At 41.6% G+C, this 15,144-nt stretch overlaps 7 protein-coding genes across 7 annotated transcripts; 5 read left to right on the top strand and 2 right to left on the bottom strand.

Moving 5' to 3' along the window:
- Positions 1-35: 35 nt before the first annotated feature.
- On the bottom strand, positions 36-938 carry GGC1 (Ggc1p; the record flags this gene model as incomplete). Its single annotated transcript, XM_056232188.1, has 1 exon — positions 36-938. One exon carries the CDS (start codon positions 936-938, stop codon positions 36-38), a length of 903 nt encoding a protein of 300 aa, XP_056086492.1.
- Positions 939-1,391: 453 nt separating this feature from the next.
- ASF2 (Asf2p) lies at positions 1,392-2,951 on the bottom strand (the record flags this gene model as incomplete). Its single annotated transcript, XM_056232189.1, has 1 exon — positions 1,392-2,951. The coding sequence occupies one exon, from the start codon at positions 2,949-2,951 to the stop codon at positions 1,392-1,394; it is 1,560 nt and encodes a 519-aa protein (XP_056086493.1).
- Positions 2,952-3,696: 745 nt separating this feature from the next.
- On the top strand, positions 3,697-7,518 carry SEC31 (Sec31p; the record flags this gene model as incomplete). Its single annotated transcript, XM_056232190.1, has 1 exon — positions 3,697-7,518. The coding sequence occupies one exon, from the start codon at positions 3,697-3,699 to the stop codon at positions 7,516-7,518; it is 3,822 nt and encodes a 1,273-aa protein (XP_056086494.1).
- Positions 7,519-8,074: 556 nt separating this feature from the next.
- SNF3 (glucose sensor) lies at positions 8,075-10,729 on the top strand (the record flags this gene model as incomplete). Its single annotated transcript, XM_056232191.1, has 1 exon — positions 8,075-10,729. One exon carries the CDS (start codon positions 8,075-8,077, stop codon positions 10,727-10,729), a length of 2,655 nt encoding a protein of 884 aa, XP_056086495.1.
- Positions 10,730-11,184: 455 nt separating this feature from the next.
- NUS1 (ditrans,polycis-polyprenyl diphosphate synthase) lies at positions 11,185-12,303 on the top strand (the record flags this gene model as incomplete). Its single annotated transcript, XM_056232192.1, has 1 exon — positions 11,185-12,303. The coding sequence occupies one exon, from the start codon at positions 11,185-11,187 to the stop codon at positions 12,301-12,303; it is 1,119 nt and encodes a 372-aa protein (XP_056086496.1).
- Positions 12,304-12,811: 508 nt separating this feature from the next.
- On the top strand, positions 12,812-13,357 carry ARF1 (Arf family GTPase ARF1; the record flags this gene model as incomplete). Its single annotated transcript, XM_056232193.1, has 1 exon — positions 12,812-13,357. One exon carries the CDS (start codon positions 12,812-12,814, stop codon positions 13,355-13,357), a length of 546 nt encoding a protein of 181 aa, XP_056086497.1.
- Positions 13,358-14,169: 812 nt separating this feature from the next.
- Positions 14,170-15,017, top strand: RPL35A (60S ribosomal protein uL29; the record flags this gene model as incomplete). The annotated part of the gene is made up of 2 exons (XM_056232194.1): positions 14,170-14,172; positions 14,658-15,017. The coding sequence occupies 2 exons, from the start codon at positions 14,170-14,172 to the stop codon at positions 15,015-15,017; spliced, it is 363 nt and encodes a 120-aa protein (XP_056086498.1).
- Positions 15,018-15,144: the final 127 nt, after the last annotated feature.

A 15,144-nucleotide genomic window follows, 5' to 3' on the forward strand; every position in this document is an offset into this window, starting at 1 on the left:
TGCCAAAAAAAAAAAAAAAAAGGGACTCATGAACATCATTTGCTCAACAGGTTATCGAACTTGGGGATTAAGGATTGAGCCAGCGCGAATGAGAAGACCAATTTTGGACCCGTTGTCAGTAATTTAGGAGTTAGACCCTTGAAAAACGCAGTGATACCTTCGTTTTTCAGAGTGTTCTTGATAATTTTGAGTCCACTTTCAGGGTTATCGAAGCTTTTGTTCTGAATTCTTGTCTTGATGACATCCAACGGGGCAGAAACGATTAAAGAAGAGCAAGCACCGACGATGGAGGAAATGAAGTTCTGAGACCACGATGCCTGGGAGTAATCCTTCAAACCCAAAATATACTCCTTGGCAAATGCATTACCACCGAAAAGGGCAAATGAACCGGGGGCATTTCTAGCAGCTGTCCAACCCCAACCCCTATACAAGTTGAATAAACCTTCGTCTCTTAAAATCTTGATGAAACCTCTACCTTTGAAAGATTCCGGATTAGTCTGTCTCTTGATCTTTAACACGTCCAGCGGTAAAAGAACGATCTCACCGATACCAATCAAAGAACCAGCAGTGGCAGACCTCATTGCCTTACCAGTTTTCTCACCAAATATACTATCAAAATCCTTTTTGTAGTGTCTATTCAAAAACTCGTTAGCAAAGGGCTGACCACCATATTTGTACACTCTTTGCAAAACTTTGTACGATGCAGCGTAACCAAGGCCTGGAAACAAGGTGAACAAACGTTTGCCCAAGGGTTCGCTGAAGTGGTCACGGAAAATGACACGGTTCAGTTCGTGGCCGGAGGAAACTTTGGTGTGGTTGGACATCAGTCTCTTGGAAATGGTGTCCACGGGATGGAAAACAGCAATTTCCATTATGCCTGCAGAGGCAGACCCCAAAAGACGGGCCAGTCCTGATTGTTTCTTATCGGTATGAGGCATATTTCCCTTTTCTTGATACTTTGCAGCTTGCCTTGTATTGATGGATGCTAGAAGGTCGAACGTCAATCACGAAAGGAGAGATGCGGCTTATATATACGCGTTTATATGTTTGTATCGTCGCATTGTGGAAAATGTGATGGGCAGATATGCATAATGACTCACGAGTTTTTCTCTTTCTCGAGCTCTATCAAAAAAACTGTGATAGATTTTTTCATTATTTTTCGGATAGTGGCGCCGGCGGTGCTAAATGTCATTCATTGGTTTATAAAGAAAATGCGATAGCGACGATTGACGTTGGTACGTTCAATTGATATATCTTATACAAGCGCATGCCGCAGTGGGCTTTTGCTTTTCGAGTAATTATTTAGGCGGTTTTGGAGAACGGGGCTGGTCCTTCCAGGTTCCGTACCTCAGAGGAAGACAATGCGTTTGATGCGGTAGATTCAATCGCCACTAGTCTCGCAGATCGTCTCTCTCTGTCTTTTCTTGGGATTTGTCCTTTGACGATAGTTGATCGTCGTGAGTAAGTTGCTGCAAATCAGTATGGGTGCTTTGTGGCGCTTCTGGCAGCGTTTTCAAAGTTGAAGAGTTCAGATCGAGGATACGTGGTGGTAGTCGTTGCTTTGAAAAGTGGGGCGGCGGCCTTGGAATGTGGTCAAGATGCAGTTTTGGCGCGAGCACCATCGTGTCCTGCGCAGGTTGTGAGTGTTCGTTGGGCACCGCCATCAGGAGCAGCTGAGGGTTGCCGATGGTAGTGGTGTTGTTGTGTCTTGCATGCTGCGGCGAAAGCAAGACGGATCTTGGCGTAACTGCTGTAGTGGGAGCCAACCTGGACGACTTTCCGCTGCGGTATTTTTGACTTTTGCGTCGCATTGGTAGCGGATTTGGGTGGGGCTGGTACTGCGATGGCGGCAGTCTTTGAACTAATGATGTTATGTAGCTCTGCAATAGACTGATAGTGCTATTTTGCTTTTCTAGATGCAAGTGAGCGGTCCGGCTTTTCTCGTCGCTTACTTTCTTTTGCAATCTCAGCTCCTGTAGCTGCTTCTCCTGCGTGGCGAGCAGTTCTTTGGGATCGTTGTCGTCAAAGGGGTCCACCAGAGTCACGTTGGTGGGCGTCTGCGCTTGCAGTTGCATTTCCACTAGTCTTTGCGCCTCTGTCTGTTGCGACAGCTCCGTCTGCAACGCTTCAATAGTCTCCTTTTGGTTGGCGATGCTCTTCTTGTATGACAGCAACGTGCTGTTGGTTTTGTTAACAAGCTCAGGGATGCACTTTATACAGTCGTCCTTCACTTTGACCTCTCTCTTGAGAAGTTCTAACGACTTGTTTGCCTGTATCAATTGTATTTGCAGGTTGTTCACTTTGATCTCGGAGTTTTTCCTTACATTCTTCAATTCTTGCTTCACTTTAGCCAACTCTTTTGTCGTGTCCCTCTCGAATACTTTGTCAGCAAAATTCAGCTCGAGGTCCTCGTAGTACTTTTCATAAAATTCATGGACCTCGTCCAATTTGGCATTCACCGTGTTCTGGATACTGTTGCAATCCTGAAGCTTAGCGCAGACTTCCTCCTTGAGATCAACAAGCACACTGCGTTCCTCGCAGTGTGCTTCTGCATCGCTCCTCGGAAACAGCGGTACAGATCTTCCCCTCTTTTCGGAGAAGCTCTTGCACGTTTTCCTCAATGCGTCGTTTTTGTCCATCATGCTCGTTATTTTCCCGTGTAAACCAGCCATCTGAATTTCATAGCCCATGATTTCGCTGGACAGGACGTTGGTGCTAGACACTAAAACAGCTTCATTCTCCTGATAGTGGCCAATCAACGATTGCAGGTCCTTGATCTTACTTTCCATCTCTGTTAACGAACGACTCTTCTGCACTCTAGAAGAAGTACCGGGGCCTTTCGTCACAGCCGCATCTTCTTCATCCGTGCAAAACGGTGAGCTCAACTCTTGGTCACTACGGACCGCTGCACTGCAGACAATGGCATTCAAGATACCACGGTTCGCCGACATAAGCTCTTAATCTTGGCCTACTCGCCTTTTTTTTTCCACCATCGAACCTAACAGTCCTCCCAGTGTTTATTTCTTAGATAGAGATCTTTCCACTCGCGCGTTGCGTTGCGTCGCGTCTTGAAATGAGGGAAAAGGCGCTCTTACCGCCTTGGCTACCAACGCAACATTGGTTTACCGAAAGTCTTTCCCATAGCCCTGCGTCAAAGCCCGCCTCAATATCGGTTGTGGTGGTCTATGCCGCGTATGGCAGAGCACACACTGCCGGTCAGAAAAGAATGAAGACTGTTTACAGAAAAAAAAATGCACTACAACTACATATTTACGATGTGTGGAAGGCGGTTTACCATGCCTTCTTCTCCTCGCTTACTTTCTCGTTATGTTACTTTCCCACCAATCGACTACAAACTTGCCCCATCTTGCTACTAAATGCTGGTGATAGTTTTTTTTTCCATCTATCCCCTTTCTATCCCTTTTGACGCTACCCCTTCGCTCGTGAAATATCACGGTGCACGACTCGCCCGCCCGAGAACGAAAACTGAAAAGAACAAACAAATCGTGTCAGGTCCATTCCTCTCTATTCTTGTAGTCGAGTTTTACTGTGGAATTCGTGGTCTCGGAAATCAGCACTATTCCGCTATTGCAGGTGTAAAAATATTAGAACAAGGCATACTTCTACGATAGACACTTTACCCACACACATTTTCCTTTGTTCCCGTTTGCTCTCCCCAATTGAACAATAAGAAAAATGGTCAAACTTGCTGAGTTTTCTCGAACGGCCACGTTCACGTGGTCACATGATAAAATCCCATTGTTGGTTTCTGGTACTGTGTCCGGTACGGTGGATGCTAATTTCTCCACTGATTCGTCGCTAGAGTTGTGGTCTCTGCTGGCCACTGATTCGGAGAAGCCGTTGGCTTCTTTGCAGGTGGATTCTAAATTCAATGATTTGGATTGGTCTCATAACAACGAGATCATTGCCGGTGCTCTGGATAATGGTACTTTGGAGCTGTACTCCACTAATGAAGCAAACGACACCATCAGTTCCACGGCCAAATTCGGCAGCCATTCCTCCTCAGTGAAGACGGTAAAGTTCAACGCAAGGCAAGACAACGTTCTAGCCTCTGGTGGCAATAATGGTGAGATTTTCATCTGGGACATGAATAAATGCACCGAATCGCCCTCTACCTACACTCCGTTGACTCCAGGCCAGTCGATGTCGTCCGTTGACGAGGTCAATTCCCTGGCATGGAACCAATCTTTGGCCCATGTCTTTGCATCTGCCGGATCGTCCAATTTCGCATCTATTTGGGACTTGAAGGCTAAGAAGGAGGTTATTCACCTGAGTTACACCTCACCCAGCTCAGGCATCAAGCAACAACTGTCCGTTGTCGAATGGCACCCAAAGAACTCTACAAGAGTGGCAACCGCTACTGGCAGTGATAACGATCCGTCCATCCTAGTCTGGGATTTGAGAAACGCAAACACGCCCATGCAGACTTTGAATCAAGGTCATCAAAAGGGCATCCTGTCTTTGGATTGGTGCGATCAAGACGAAAACTTGTTGTTGTCCAGTGGTAGAGATAATACCGTTCTGTTATGGAACCCTGAATCGGCCGAACAACTATCTCAATTTCCAGCTCGTGGCAATTGGTGTTTCAAGACCAAGTTTGCCCCAGAGGCTCCAGACCTATTCGCCTGTGCCTCTTTCGATAATAGGATTGAAGTACAAACTTTGCAAAATCTAACGAATACCCTGGACGAACAAGAGTCTGAAACGAAGCAACAAGAATCTGAAACTGATTTCTGGAATAACGTCTCCCGCGAGGAATCAAAGGAGAAACCAATTGTTTTTCACTTACAAGCTCCATGTTGGTACGGCAAACCATCTCCAGCAGCCCATTGGGCCTTTGGCGGCAAATTGGTTCAGATTACTCCCGACGGCAAAGGTGTCTCCATCACAAATCCAAAAGTTGCGGGTTTAGAATCAAACACTACCTTAAGTGAAGCGTTAAAAACTAAGGATTTCAAACCGTTAATAAATCAAAGATTGGTCAAAGTCATTGATAACGTTAACGAGGAAGATTGGAACCTACTGGAAAAGCTATCCATGGACGGTACTGACGAGTTTTTGAAAGAGGCCCTTGCATTCGACAACGATGAATCTGATGCGCAAGATGATGCCGATGACGAGAAGAAGGACGATGGAGAAGAGTTCTTCCAACAAATTGAAACCAATTTTCAACCCGAGGGTAGCTTTACTTTGGCTGATAGCATTGAACAAACCATCTCCAAGAACTTGGTTTCCGGTAACATCAAGAGTGCTGTGAAAAATTCTCTGGAGAACGATTTATTAATGGAGGCTATGATCATTGCATTGGACTCCGATAACGAAAGACTCAAGGAAAGTGTCAAGAATGCCTACTTCACGAAGTACGGGTCCAAATCATCTTTATCAAGAATACTATACTCCGTTTCCAAGAAGGAAGTGGACGATTTGGTTGAACATTTGGATGTCTCCCAATGGAAGTTTATCTGCAAGGCCATTCAAAACTTGTATCCAAATGATATCGCAGAGAAAAAAGAAATGCTGATTAGGTTAGGTGACAGGTTAAAGAAAAATGGTCATAGACAAGATTCTTTAACGCTATACTTGGCCGCTGGGTCATTGGATAAAGTGGCCTCGATTTGGTTGGCAGAGTTCTCAGATTTGGAAGATAAATTGAAAAAGGATAATAAGACAATTTATGAGGCTCATTCTGAATGTTTAACTGAGTTCATTGAGAAATTTACCGTTTTTTCCAATTACATTGATGGCAACTCCATCATAACTAGTGAACACCTGATTTCTAAATTCCTGGAATTCATTAATTTAACTACTTCCACAGGAAACTTTGAATTGGCCACCGAATTCTTAAACACTTTACCAAGCGATAACGAAGAAGTTAAAACAGAAAAAGCACGTGTCCTGATTGCTTCCGGTAAATCATTGTCCCCAGAAAATGCAGCAACGACAACGGCAACAAGAAAGGCCAAGTATTCAAATGCCAAGATCAATAAGAACGTTCCAGCACTTCCAACCCCTGGAATGCCCTCCACCACGTCCCTCCCTAGTATGCAAGTGCCATTCTACGGTATGACTCCAGGTGCTGCTTCAGGTGCTTTACCTCCAAAGCCATACGCTCCAACCGCCGCTGCTGGTGCTCTCGCTTATCCAGACGGTAAATATGCCCCACCACATCAACCTTCGATGACGCCACCTTTTGCCAACAAAACAAATAGCTCTACCAGATTAAACTCATTTGCTCCTCCACCCAATCCATACGCCACCGCAGCAGCACCACTAACTACATCTGCTACTTTAATTCCACAAAACGCCTTTGCTCCAATCCAACCCGGTATGCCTATTATGAACGATTATAACGCACAATCTAGTTCTATTCCTTCGCAACTACCAATGAGTGCTGTTTCGGGACAAACACCACATCTTAACCGTAAGGCTAATGACGGTTGGAATGATTTGCCTTTGAAAGTCAAGGAAAAACCATCTCGTGCCAAAGCTGTGTCAGTTGCGCCTCCAAATATCCTTTCAACGCCGACGCCATTAAACGGTATTCCCGCACATGCAGTTGGTAACATGCCTCCGCCACCACTTTCAAGAGCTCCATCCGCTGCGTCAATGGTATCTCCACCTCCTCCACACAAGACTTCTAGAGTTCCATCATTGGTTGCGACATCTGAGTCACCAAGGGCATCTTTTTCAAATCCATATGCTCCTTCTCAACCAGCACAACAACCATCAGTAGGAACTCCCTCTGTAACAAGCCAGGCTTCGAATCCTATTCAACCACCATCGTCTAATCCATATGCTCCTCCACTACAGCCAAGAATAGCAACACCATTGGCCGGGGCTGTACCTCCAACTTCTTTACCAAAAGCCTCTAATCCATATGCACCAACTGCAGCGGCTCAACTGAACGGATCATCATACCCTCAAACTAATGCATATCCGAATAACCATACTGTGACCTCTCCTCCTCCTATTCCTAATAAGGGACCAGCTGGCCCACCTCCTATTAGTATGAAGAAGAGAGGCAACAAATTAGCTAGTATAGATCAGAAGCCACCTCAAGCCGGTACTTATCCTTCGGCACTTTCAAGTTCGGCCTCTCCACTTCAAGCTTCTCAACCGCCAACATTGGCTTCCCAAGCCAATACCTCCACTGAGAATGTCAGTCATGAAATTCCACCTGATCAGCAACCTATTGTTGACTTCTTAAAAGAAGAACTGGCTCGTGTGGCACCTTTGACACCGAAGGAGTATTCGAAACAGCTAAAGGACTGTGATAAAAGGTTGAAGATTCTTTTTTACCACTTGGAGAAGCAAGATTTGTTAACTCAACCAACAATCGATTGTCTACATGACTTGGTTGCATTAATGAAAGAAAAGAAATACAAAGAAGCCATGGCTATCCATGCAGATATCGCAACGATCCATGCCCAAGAAGGCGGTAACTGGCTAACAGGTGTGAAGAGATTAATCGGCATAGCTGAAGCAACTTTAAATTAGATTCAATGCTAAATACTCAATATAAAAATTGGACGTATATCGGTTTTGTTTTTTGTCTTATTATGTCTCATAGTATTATATTTATGTATATTAAGTACCTACCTTTTTATGTTTAAGCTAATTAAGCTCACGATTAGAGGCTAGCTCGACAATACGATAATTTCGTCGACCAATGCTTATTCCTTATTATTTGTACAGCCTCTCCTTTATAATTTAGTCATGTACACCTCGAGCGGCAAATTCCGGGGAAATTTTTTTACTTGCCGCATCGCACATTCTAAGAACAAAAGGAGGAGGAACTGTCAATTATTTCATAATCTGGGGAAAATCAATCATGCTGAGAAAAACCAACAAGTCTTTCTGTTGTTAACGTATTTTTCATTAATAATTCATTCAGCAAGAGGTTCTAGGGTAGATATCAGCATTCGAAAACGGAAAGTTAAAGGAAATCTTTACCGTTTGACCTTAGCCTCAAAAATCAGACAGAGAAGCTTTGCTAAGAACCTTTTTAAACAGAAGGATATGCCTTTTTTGGTATCAAGAGCACAATATACAAATGGATCCTAATATGAATGGTTCTAGCGAAACATTACAAGAGAAACAGGGTTTCCTAGACAAAGCTCTGCAGAGGGTGAAGGGCATAGCGCTGCGACGAAACAATAGCAGCAAAGACCCTAAATCAGATGACGCTCCAAGTAGTATACAAACTCCTACTGGCTTACAGTCAGAGGGTTTTGACAGGCAGTCAAATGCATTCTCCGTGCTTACAGACGACATTTGCACCATAGACAACACCTCGATATTATTTTCAGAGCCTCCTCAGAAACAGTCCATGATGATGTCCATATACGTAGGTGTATTTGTTGCTGTTGGCGGGTTTTTGTTTGGTTATGATACAGGCCTAATCAATAGCATAACATCCATGAAGTACGTTAAGTCGCATGTGGCACCTAATCACGATTCTTTTACCGCTAAAGAGATGTCCATCCTGGTGTCATTTTTGTCGTTAGGGACTTTTTTTGGGGCTTTAACTGCACCTTTTATATCTGATTCGTATGGCAGAAAACCTACTATCATTTTTAGTACACTTGTCATATTTTCTATTGGAAACTCTCTGCAAGTAGGAGCCGGAGGAATAACGTTATTAATCGTGGGAAGGGTCATTTCAGGGATTGGCATAGGTGCAATTTCAGCTGTTGTGCCGCTTTATCAGGCAGAAGCTACGCATAAGTCGCTAAGAGGTGCCATTATTTCCACCTATCAATGGGCAATCACTTGGGGTTTATTGGTGTCAAGCGCAGTGTCTCAAGGGACACATGAAAGAAACGATGCATCTTCATATCGAATACCCATTGGATTGCAATACGTTTGGTCATCGTTTCTTGCTATTGGAATGCTTTTCCTGCCAGAAAGCCCTCGTTATTACGTCTTAAAAGACAAATTAGATGAGGCTGCTAAATCTCTATCATTTTTGAGAGGTGTTCCTGCTCATGATTCTGGGTTGCTAGAGGAGCTCGTTGAAATAAAGGCGACTTATGATTACGAAGCGTCATTTGGATCTTCCAACTTCATAGATTGCTTTATCTCAAGTAAAAGTAGACCAAAGCAGACTTTAAGAATGTTTACAGGGATTGCCCTTCAAGCATTTCAACAATTCTCCGGTATCAACTTCATATTTTACTACGGTGTGAATTTTTTCAACAAGACAGGGGTCAGTAATAGTTATTTAGTTTCCTTCATTACTTATGCTGTTAATGTTGTCTTTAATGTTCCTGGTTTGTTTTTTGTGGAATTCTTTGGTAGGCGTAAGGTTTTAGTTTTTGGCGGTGTAATCATGACCATAGCTAACTTCATTGTCGCCATCGTTGGTTGTTCGCTGAAGACTGTAGCAGCTGCGAAAGTTATGATTGCGTTCATCTGTTTATTCATAGCTTCCTTTTCCGCCACATGGGGTGGTGTCGTGTGGGTTATCTCAGCAGAATTGTACCCATTGGGTGTGAGGTCTAAATGCACTGCTATATGTGCTGCGGCAAACTGGCTTGTAAATTTTATTTGTGCTTTAATTACCCCTTACATTGTGGATACCGGCTCTCATACTTCATCATTGGGTGCAAAAATATTCTTTATTTGGGGATCCTTAAATGCAATGGGAGTAATAGTGGTTTACTTAACTGTTTATGAGACTAAGGGTTTAACCTTAGAAGAGATTGACGAATTATACAGCAAATCATCTTCTGGGGTAGTTTCGCCAAAATTCAATAAGGATATTCGAGAACGCGCATTGAAATTTCAGTACGATCCTCTACAAAGATTAGAAGACGACAAGAACAATTTTAATGCTAAAAGAAATAGTTCTGAAGACCAAACACCGAGAAATAATTTTCGAAATACAACAGCAGGGGAAGTGAATCATAGTCCCAAACAAGAACAAATTCAATCGTTTCCTGGACATTCTGACGTGCCAAATACTACTAAAATAACTCAAGGCATAAGCGAAGATGATGGTGTAACAGTTCCTGTCAACCCTTCCTTGAAGGGCATTTCAGTTCCACAAGCAGCTGGATCTGTCAAAATGAAAACTAAGTATGTCGACTTAGGAAATGGTCTAGGCCTCACCACGTATAATAGAGGTCCTCCGTCCCTCTCAAGTGATTCAAGCGAAGACTATACCGAAAATGAGATAGGCGGGCCCTCATCTCAAGTTGATCCAAGTAATAGAAGTACCATGAATGATATTAATGATTATATGGCTCGTTTGATTCACAGTAACTCCACCACCAGCAATGCCACTGATAAACTGTCCGGTAACCAAAGCACAATTCGCTATCATACGGCATCTTCCCACTCAGATACTACCGAAGAAGGTACCAATTTGATGGATCTGGGAAACGGGCTCGCCCTGAATGCCTATAGCAGAGGTCCACCATCAATTTTAATGGATTCCAGTGATGAAGGTGAAGATGACGATGAGGAGCCAAATGATGATATAAACGAAGCTCAAGGCATAGGTGCTATGAAAGAACGTATGGCACAGTTTGCCCAGAGCTATATTGACAAGGAAGGTGGTCCAGTACCCGAAACTTCATGTTATGGTTTGAACAGTTCTTTCCCCATTTTGGCTGGTGATGATGAAAGTGATAATGGAAGTCTTAATTCGAATGAACAAACTTCAACCAGGCGTCCTGTAAATGAAAATAATAATTTAAAATAATTACTGTAATGTTACTCAACATAATGATGAAGCAGATATGCGCTACAATTCTATCAATGTAAAAAAAAAAAGGATTTCTGTGACCATACTACTTAATGTTTTATAGATACATAAATTCAACTATAATTCACATTCAATAACATGTACTTAGTATAATAATTTCAAAAATGAATTCTTATCATTTATTACACACTATTTGATATTTAGCCGCCAATAAGAATCATATTCTGTCGACGTTGAAAAGTCGTTATGAACGAAAGTGGTCTTCCAATAGAAAAGTCCTACAGGAGCCACGTATAATAACACTGGCTTGGATTGCAGACAAATTCCGACGGTGGTGGAAGAGGATTTCAATTTACAAAAGTCGGTACTTGCAGAGCATCAGTTGGTGTAACACAATTTTTGATACTATATACCTGGTTTTTTTTTCCCATTGTTTCTCTTAAGTAGTCACAATGATCAAAAAAGATGATAAAACAATGGAGCCCCCTAATGGAAAGCCGCATAAAAAGATTGATAGAGATGATGTTCCTGAGTCTTCCAATCACATTCCTCCTCCAGAAGCTGCCGTACTGAAGGGTGGTAAGGTGAATTCAAAAACCAGAGCTTTCAAGGCCGTCACCAGTATCATCGTAGACGCCGATGAGGAGCCTCAGAAGAGGTCGAGCAATGAGGCGGATGGAACCAAGAAGCAAGAGAAAGAATACTGGGGAAACAGCATTGGTAAATTTGAGTATATATTTTACAAGTTTTTGCTTGTGATGCTATACATCTGTTTCGGGTTGTTTCGATACGGTCAGTACCAATATCATAAGATGAAATTAAGGATATTCAGCATCATTTACAACCACGCATATACGCCACAATTGATTAGGCAGGATGTTGTGCCTCTGAAAAAGATCCCAAAAAGGCTAGCCGCCATTTTGGAAATCAAGCCCGTTGGCGACGTTGGCGGTGGTGTTACAGGTTTATTGAATGATGCGAGTGAAATCGTTTGTTGGACTGTATCAGCAGGTATAGAGCATTTAATGTTGTACGATTACGATGGACTCTTACAAAGAAACGTGCCGGAGCTGAGGATGGAAATTCATTCCAATTTGGCGAAATATTTTGGATCAGCCCATGTTCCCAACTATGCTGTTAAAATACCTCATTCCAACAAGACATTTTACAGCTTGGATGGAATTGAAACAGAAACTGATATTGGCAATGAAGTGGGCGTTAACGACGAAAGGGAAAAAGTTGCTATCGAAATTTCTTTACTGTCTAACAGAGACGGCAGAGAGACGATTGTTGATTTGACAAGAACTATGGCTGAGCTATGTGCTGTTAACGAATTGAGTGTTTCTGACATTACAATGGGCTTAGTCGACTCAGAATTGAAACAGCTAGTAGGACCTGAACCAGATTTATTGCTGTATTTCGGGCCTTCTTTAGATTTACAGGGATTCCCACCTTGGCATATTAGATTGACCGAATTTTACTGGGAGAAAGATAACGACGAAGTCATATACTCGGTTTTCATTCGTGGACTAAGACAGTATGCTGGATGTAAAGTGAATGTTGGCAAGTAGTCCTTGAAAGGTGGCTAAAATGATAAAGTATTTTGCTCAACCTTTTAGTTTGCACATCGAATCTTCGTCTGGTGATCAAAAAACAAGTCATTACGCAAACATATATAACAGTAGTGATAATGATAATGATAGCGATAGTTTTATGCTAGCTACATACTTGCATACCTCTGCAGATTAGTAGAAAAGTTACATATTATAGCCAAGAAGCAGTCTCTATAGTGATAATGTCATTGTTATCATAAAAATAATCTCTTATTACCCTTCTTGGTTCTTTTCATTTCGCGTTGCAAATCACATATAACGAGGTGGCGTATATTTTCAAACGAAAAAAAATGAAAACCGGAAAATGGAAAAACAGAGAGAAACAGAATCTTTGACACGTTCTCGATCTACTTGTTTATTCAGTGATGTTGATTAATCTTAATATATAGAAAGCTGTTCTTGAATTTGGAGACTTTTGGCATTGAAAGTGCAAGAGATAACTCAAGTAGGTTTAATATAATTAAAAATGGGTTTGTTTGCCTCCAAGTTGTTCAGTAACCTTTTTGGTAACAAGGAAATGCGTATTCTTATGGTGGGTCTAGATGGTGCCGGTAAGACTACCGTTTTGTACAAGTTGAAGTTAGGTGAAGTCATCACTACCATTCCAACAATCGGTTTCAACGTTGAAACTGTCCAATATAAGAACATTTCATTCACTGTCTGGGATGTCGGTGGACAAGACAGAATTAGATCTCTATGGAGACACTACTACAGAAACACCGAGGGTGTTATTTTTGTTATCGATTCCAACGATAGATCGCGTATTGGTGAAGCTAGAGAAGTCATGCAAAGAATGTTGAATGAAGACGAATTGAGAAACGCTGCTTGGTTGGTTTTCGCCAACAAGCAAGATTTGCCGGAAGCTATGTCAGCCGCTGAAATCACCGAAAAATTAGGTTTACATTCCATCAGAAACCGTCCATGGTTCATTCAAGCCACTTGTGCTACCTCCGGTGAAGGTTTGTACGAAGGTTTGGAATGGTTAAGTAACAGTTTGAAAAACTCCACTTAAATTCTAGGACATGGATCACATACGCTTGTATAAACTAAATGAAAAATAAAGATTTAAAACTAAAGTGGCCAACGTCGATGGATTTATTGATGAACTTCGGTCACATATAAATTTAGTGTAAAAGCAATGAAAACCCAAGAAAAATAGAACAAAAAACATAACTGAAAAAACCTAACAAGTATAACACTACTTTTAACTCTAACTAATAGTATAAATTTGATATAAATGCAAACAAACATATCATATATATATAGGACATAGAATATACAATGCGCTTTTCGATTGTTCTAGTGCACCTCAATGTGATTTTAAATGTAGACGTGCCGTTATCAAGTATACTGAGCCGTCAAAAAATATATCGTGAAGTGAAAATTGCAAATTACAAAATGGAAATTCGAAAACGATAATAGGGCGATTGAACCATCTCTGCATATGTTTGAAGAAAATCTCGATCTTTTGCTCAACAAACAATCTTTTGAAGAACCTCTTCAATTTGAAGACAGGGATAATATTACACCCATGCCTCCATACAGCCCATACCTTTTTCACTTTTTCATTTTCTACGATTTTTTTTCTTCATCAAAGGCCTCTTCTTTCTGGACTACCGCAAAAATGTGGAATTCATGTCCGGGTGAAGTGGCGGCATCAGACCTGGTGCCTTGTGCATCACCATGTGGAACTAGGCGGAATTCCAGCATCAATTTTGCGAAGTTCATCCTAAATAATTCGTATTTGTAATATATAGCGTTATATTATACTTTCGAATAGTGTTTTTACTCAGAAAAGAGCTACAGTGAGACAGTATATTCGAAATGGTATGTTTTATAGTGAATGGATAATAAAACTGAGACAACTGCAGAAATAAAATTGAAGCCCGTGAAAATATGAGACGTAAGGCGATCATCAGGTGAATTTGTACATCCAGGTTCAGTTCAAAGGACAAAAAGAAAAAGTAGGAAGTATTAGGAAAACTTGAATCAAGCAATCCATGAACAAAAGGACTGGAAATAGTATGCGTGCGTGTATTTGAGGTCATGACGGAATAGCGAGTAGGAATACCGCATAATAATTGATGCACATACATTGTCCAGTCTGGCCGGAATAAACCAAACCGTCTAAAATCGTCGGCTAAAAAATAGCAGCCATTTTTGTGAAGTAGCCATTGGTCTCATCGTTTTACAAAGAACGCTCAATGTTATCTTCGGCGGTTCTCGTTTGAATTTTAAATAGGAATGTAATACTAACTTCAGTAAAAAAATTTGGAATGTATTATTTCATTTTTGTTTTCCCATGCTAATAGGCCGGTGTTAAAGCTTACGAACTAAGAACCAAATCCAAGGAACAATTGGCTTCCCAATTGGTCGACTTGAAGAAAGAATTGGCTGACTTGAAGGTCCAAAAGTTGTCCAAACCATCTTTGCCAAAGATCAAGACTGTCAGAAAGAGCATTGCCTGTGTCTTGACTATCATCAACCAACAACAAAGAGAAGCTGTCAGACAATTATACAAGGGCAAGAAGTACCAACCAAAGGACTTGAGAGCCAAGAAGACCAGAGCTTTGAGAAGAGCTTTGACCAAATTCGAAGCTTCCCAAGTTACTGAAAAGCAAAAGAAGAAGCAAATCGCTTTCCCACAAAGAAAGTACGCTATTAAGGCTTAACCAGAAGTTTAATTATATACTATCATTATCTATAATTCCAACTTTTCTACGTTTTTCCAGCACCTCTTAAATAATTGTTAAATTAGAAACATTTTCATTGAAAACTTCCTGAAAAGAGATCTCATTA

This window comes from Saccharomyces kudriavzevii (genome assembly GCF_947243775.1).
Source record: "Saccharomyces kudriavzevii IFO 1802 strain IFO1802 genome assembly, chromosome: 4".
Taxonomy (NCBI): Eukaryota; Fungi; Ascomycota; class Saccharomycetes; order Saccharomycetales; family Saccharomycetaceae; genus Saccharomyces; species Saccharomyces kudriavzevii.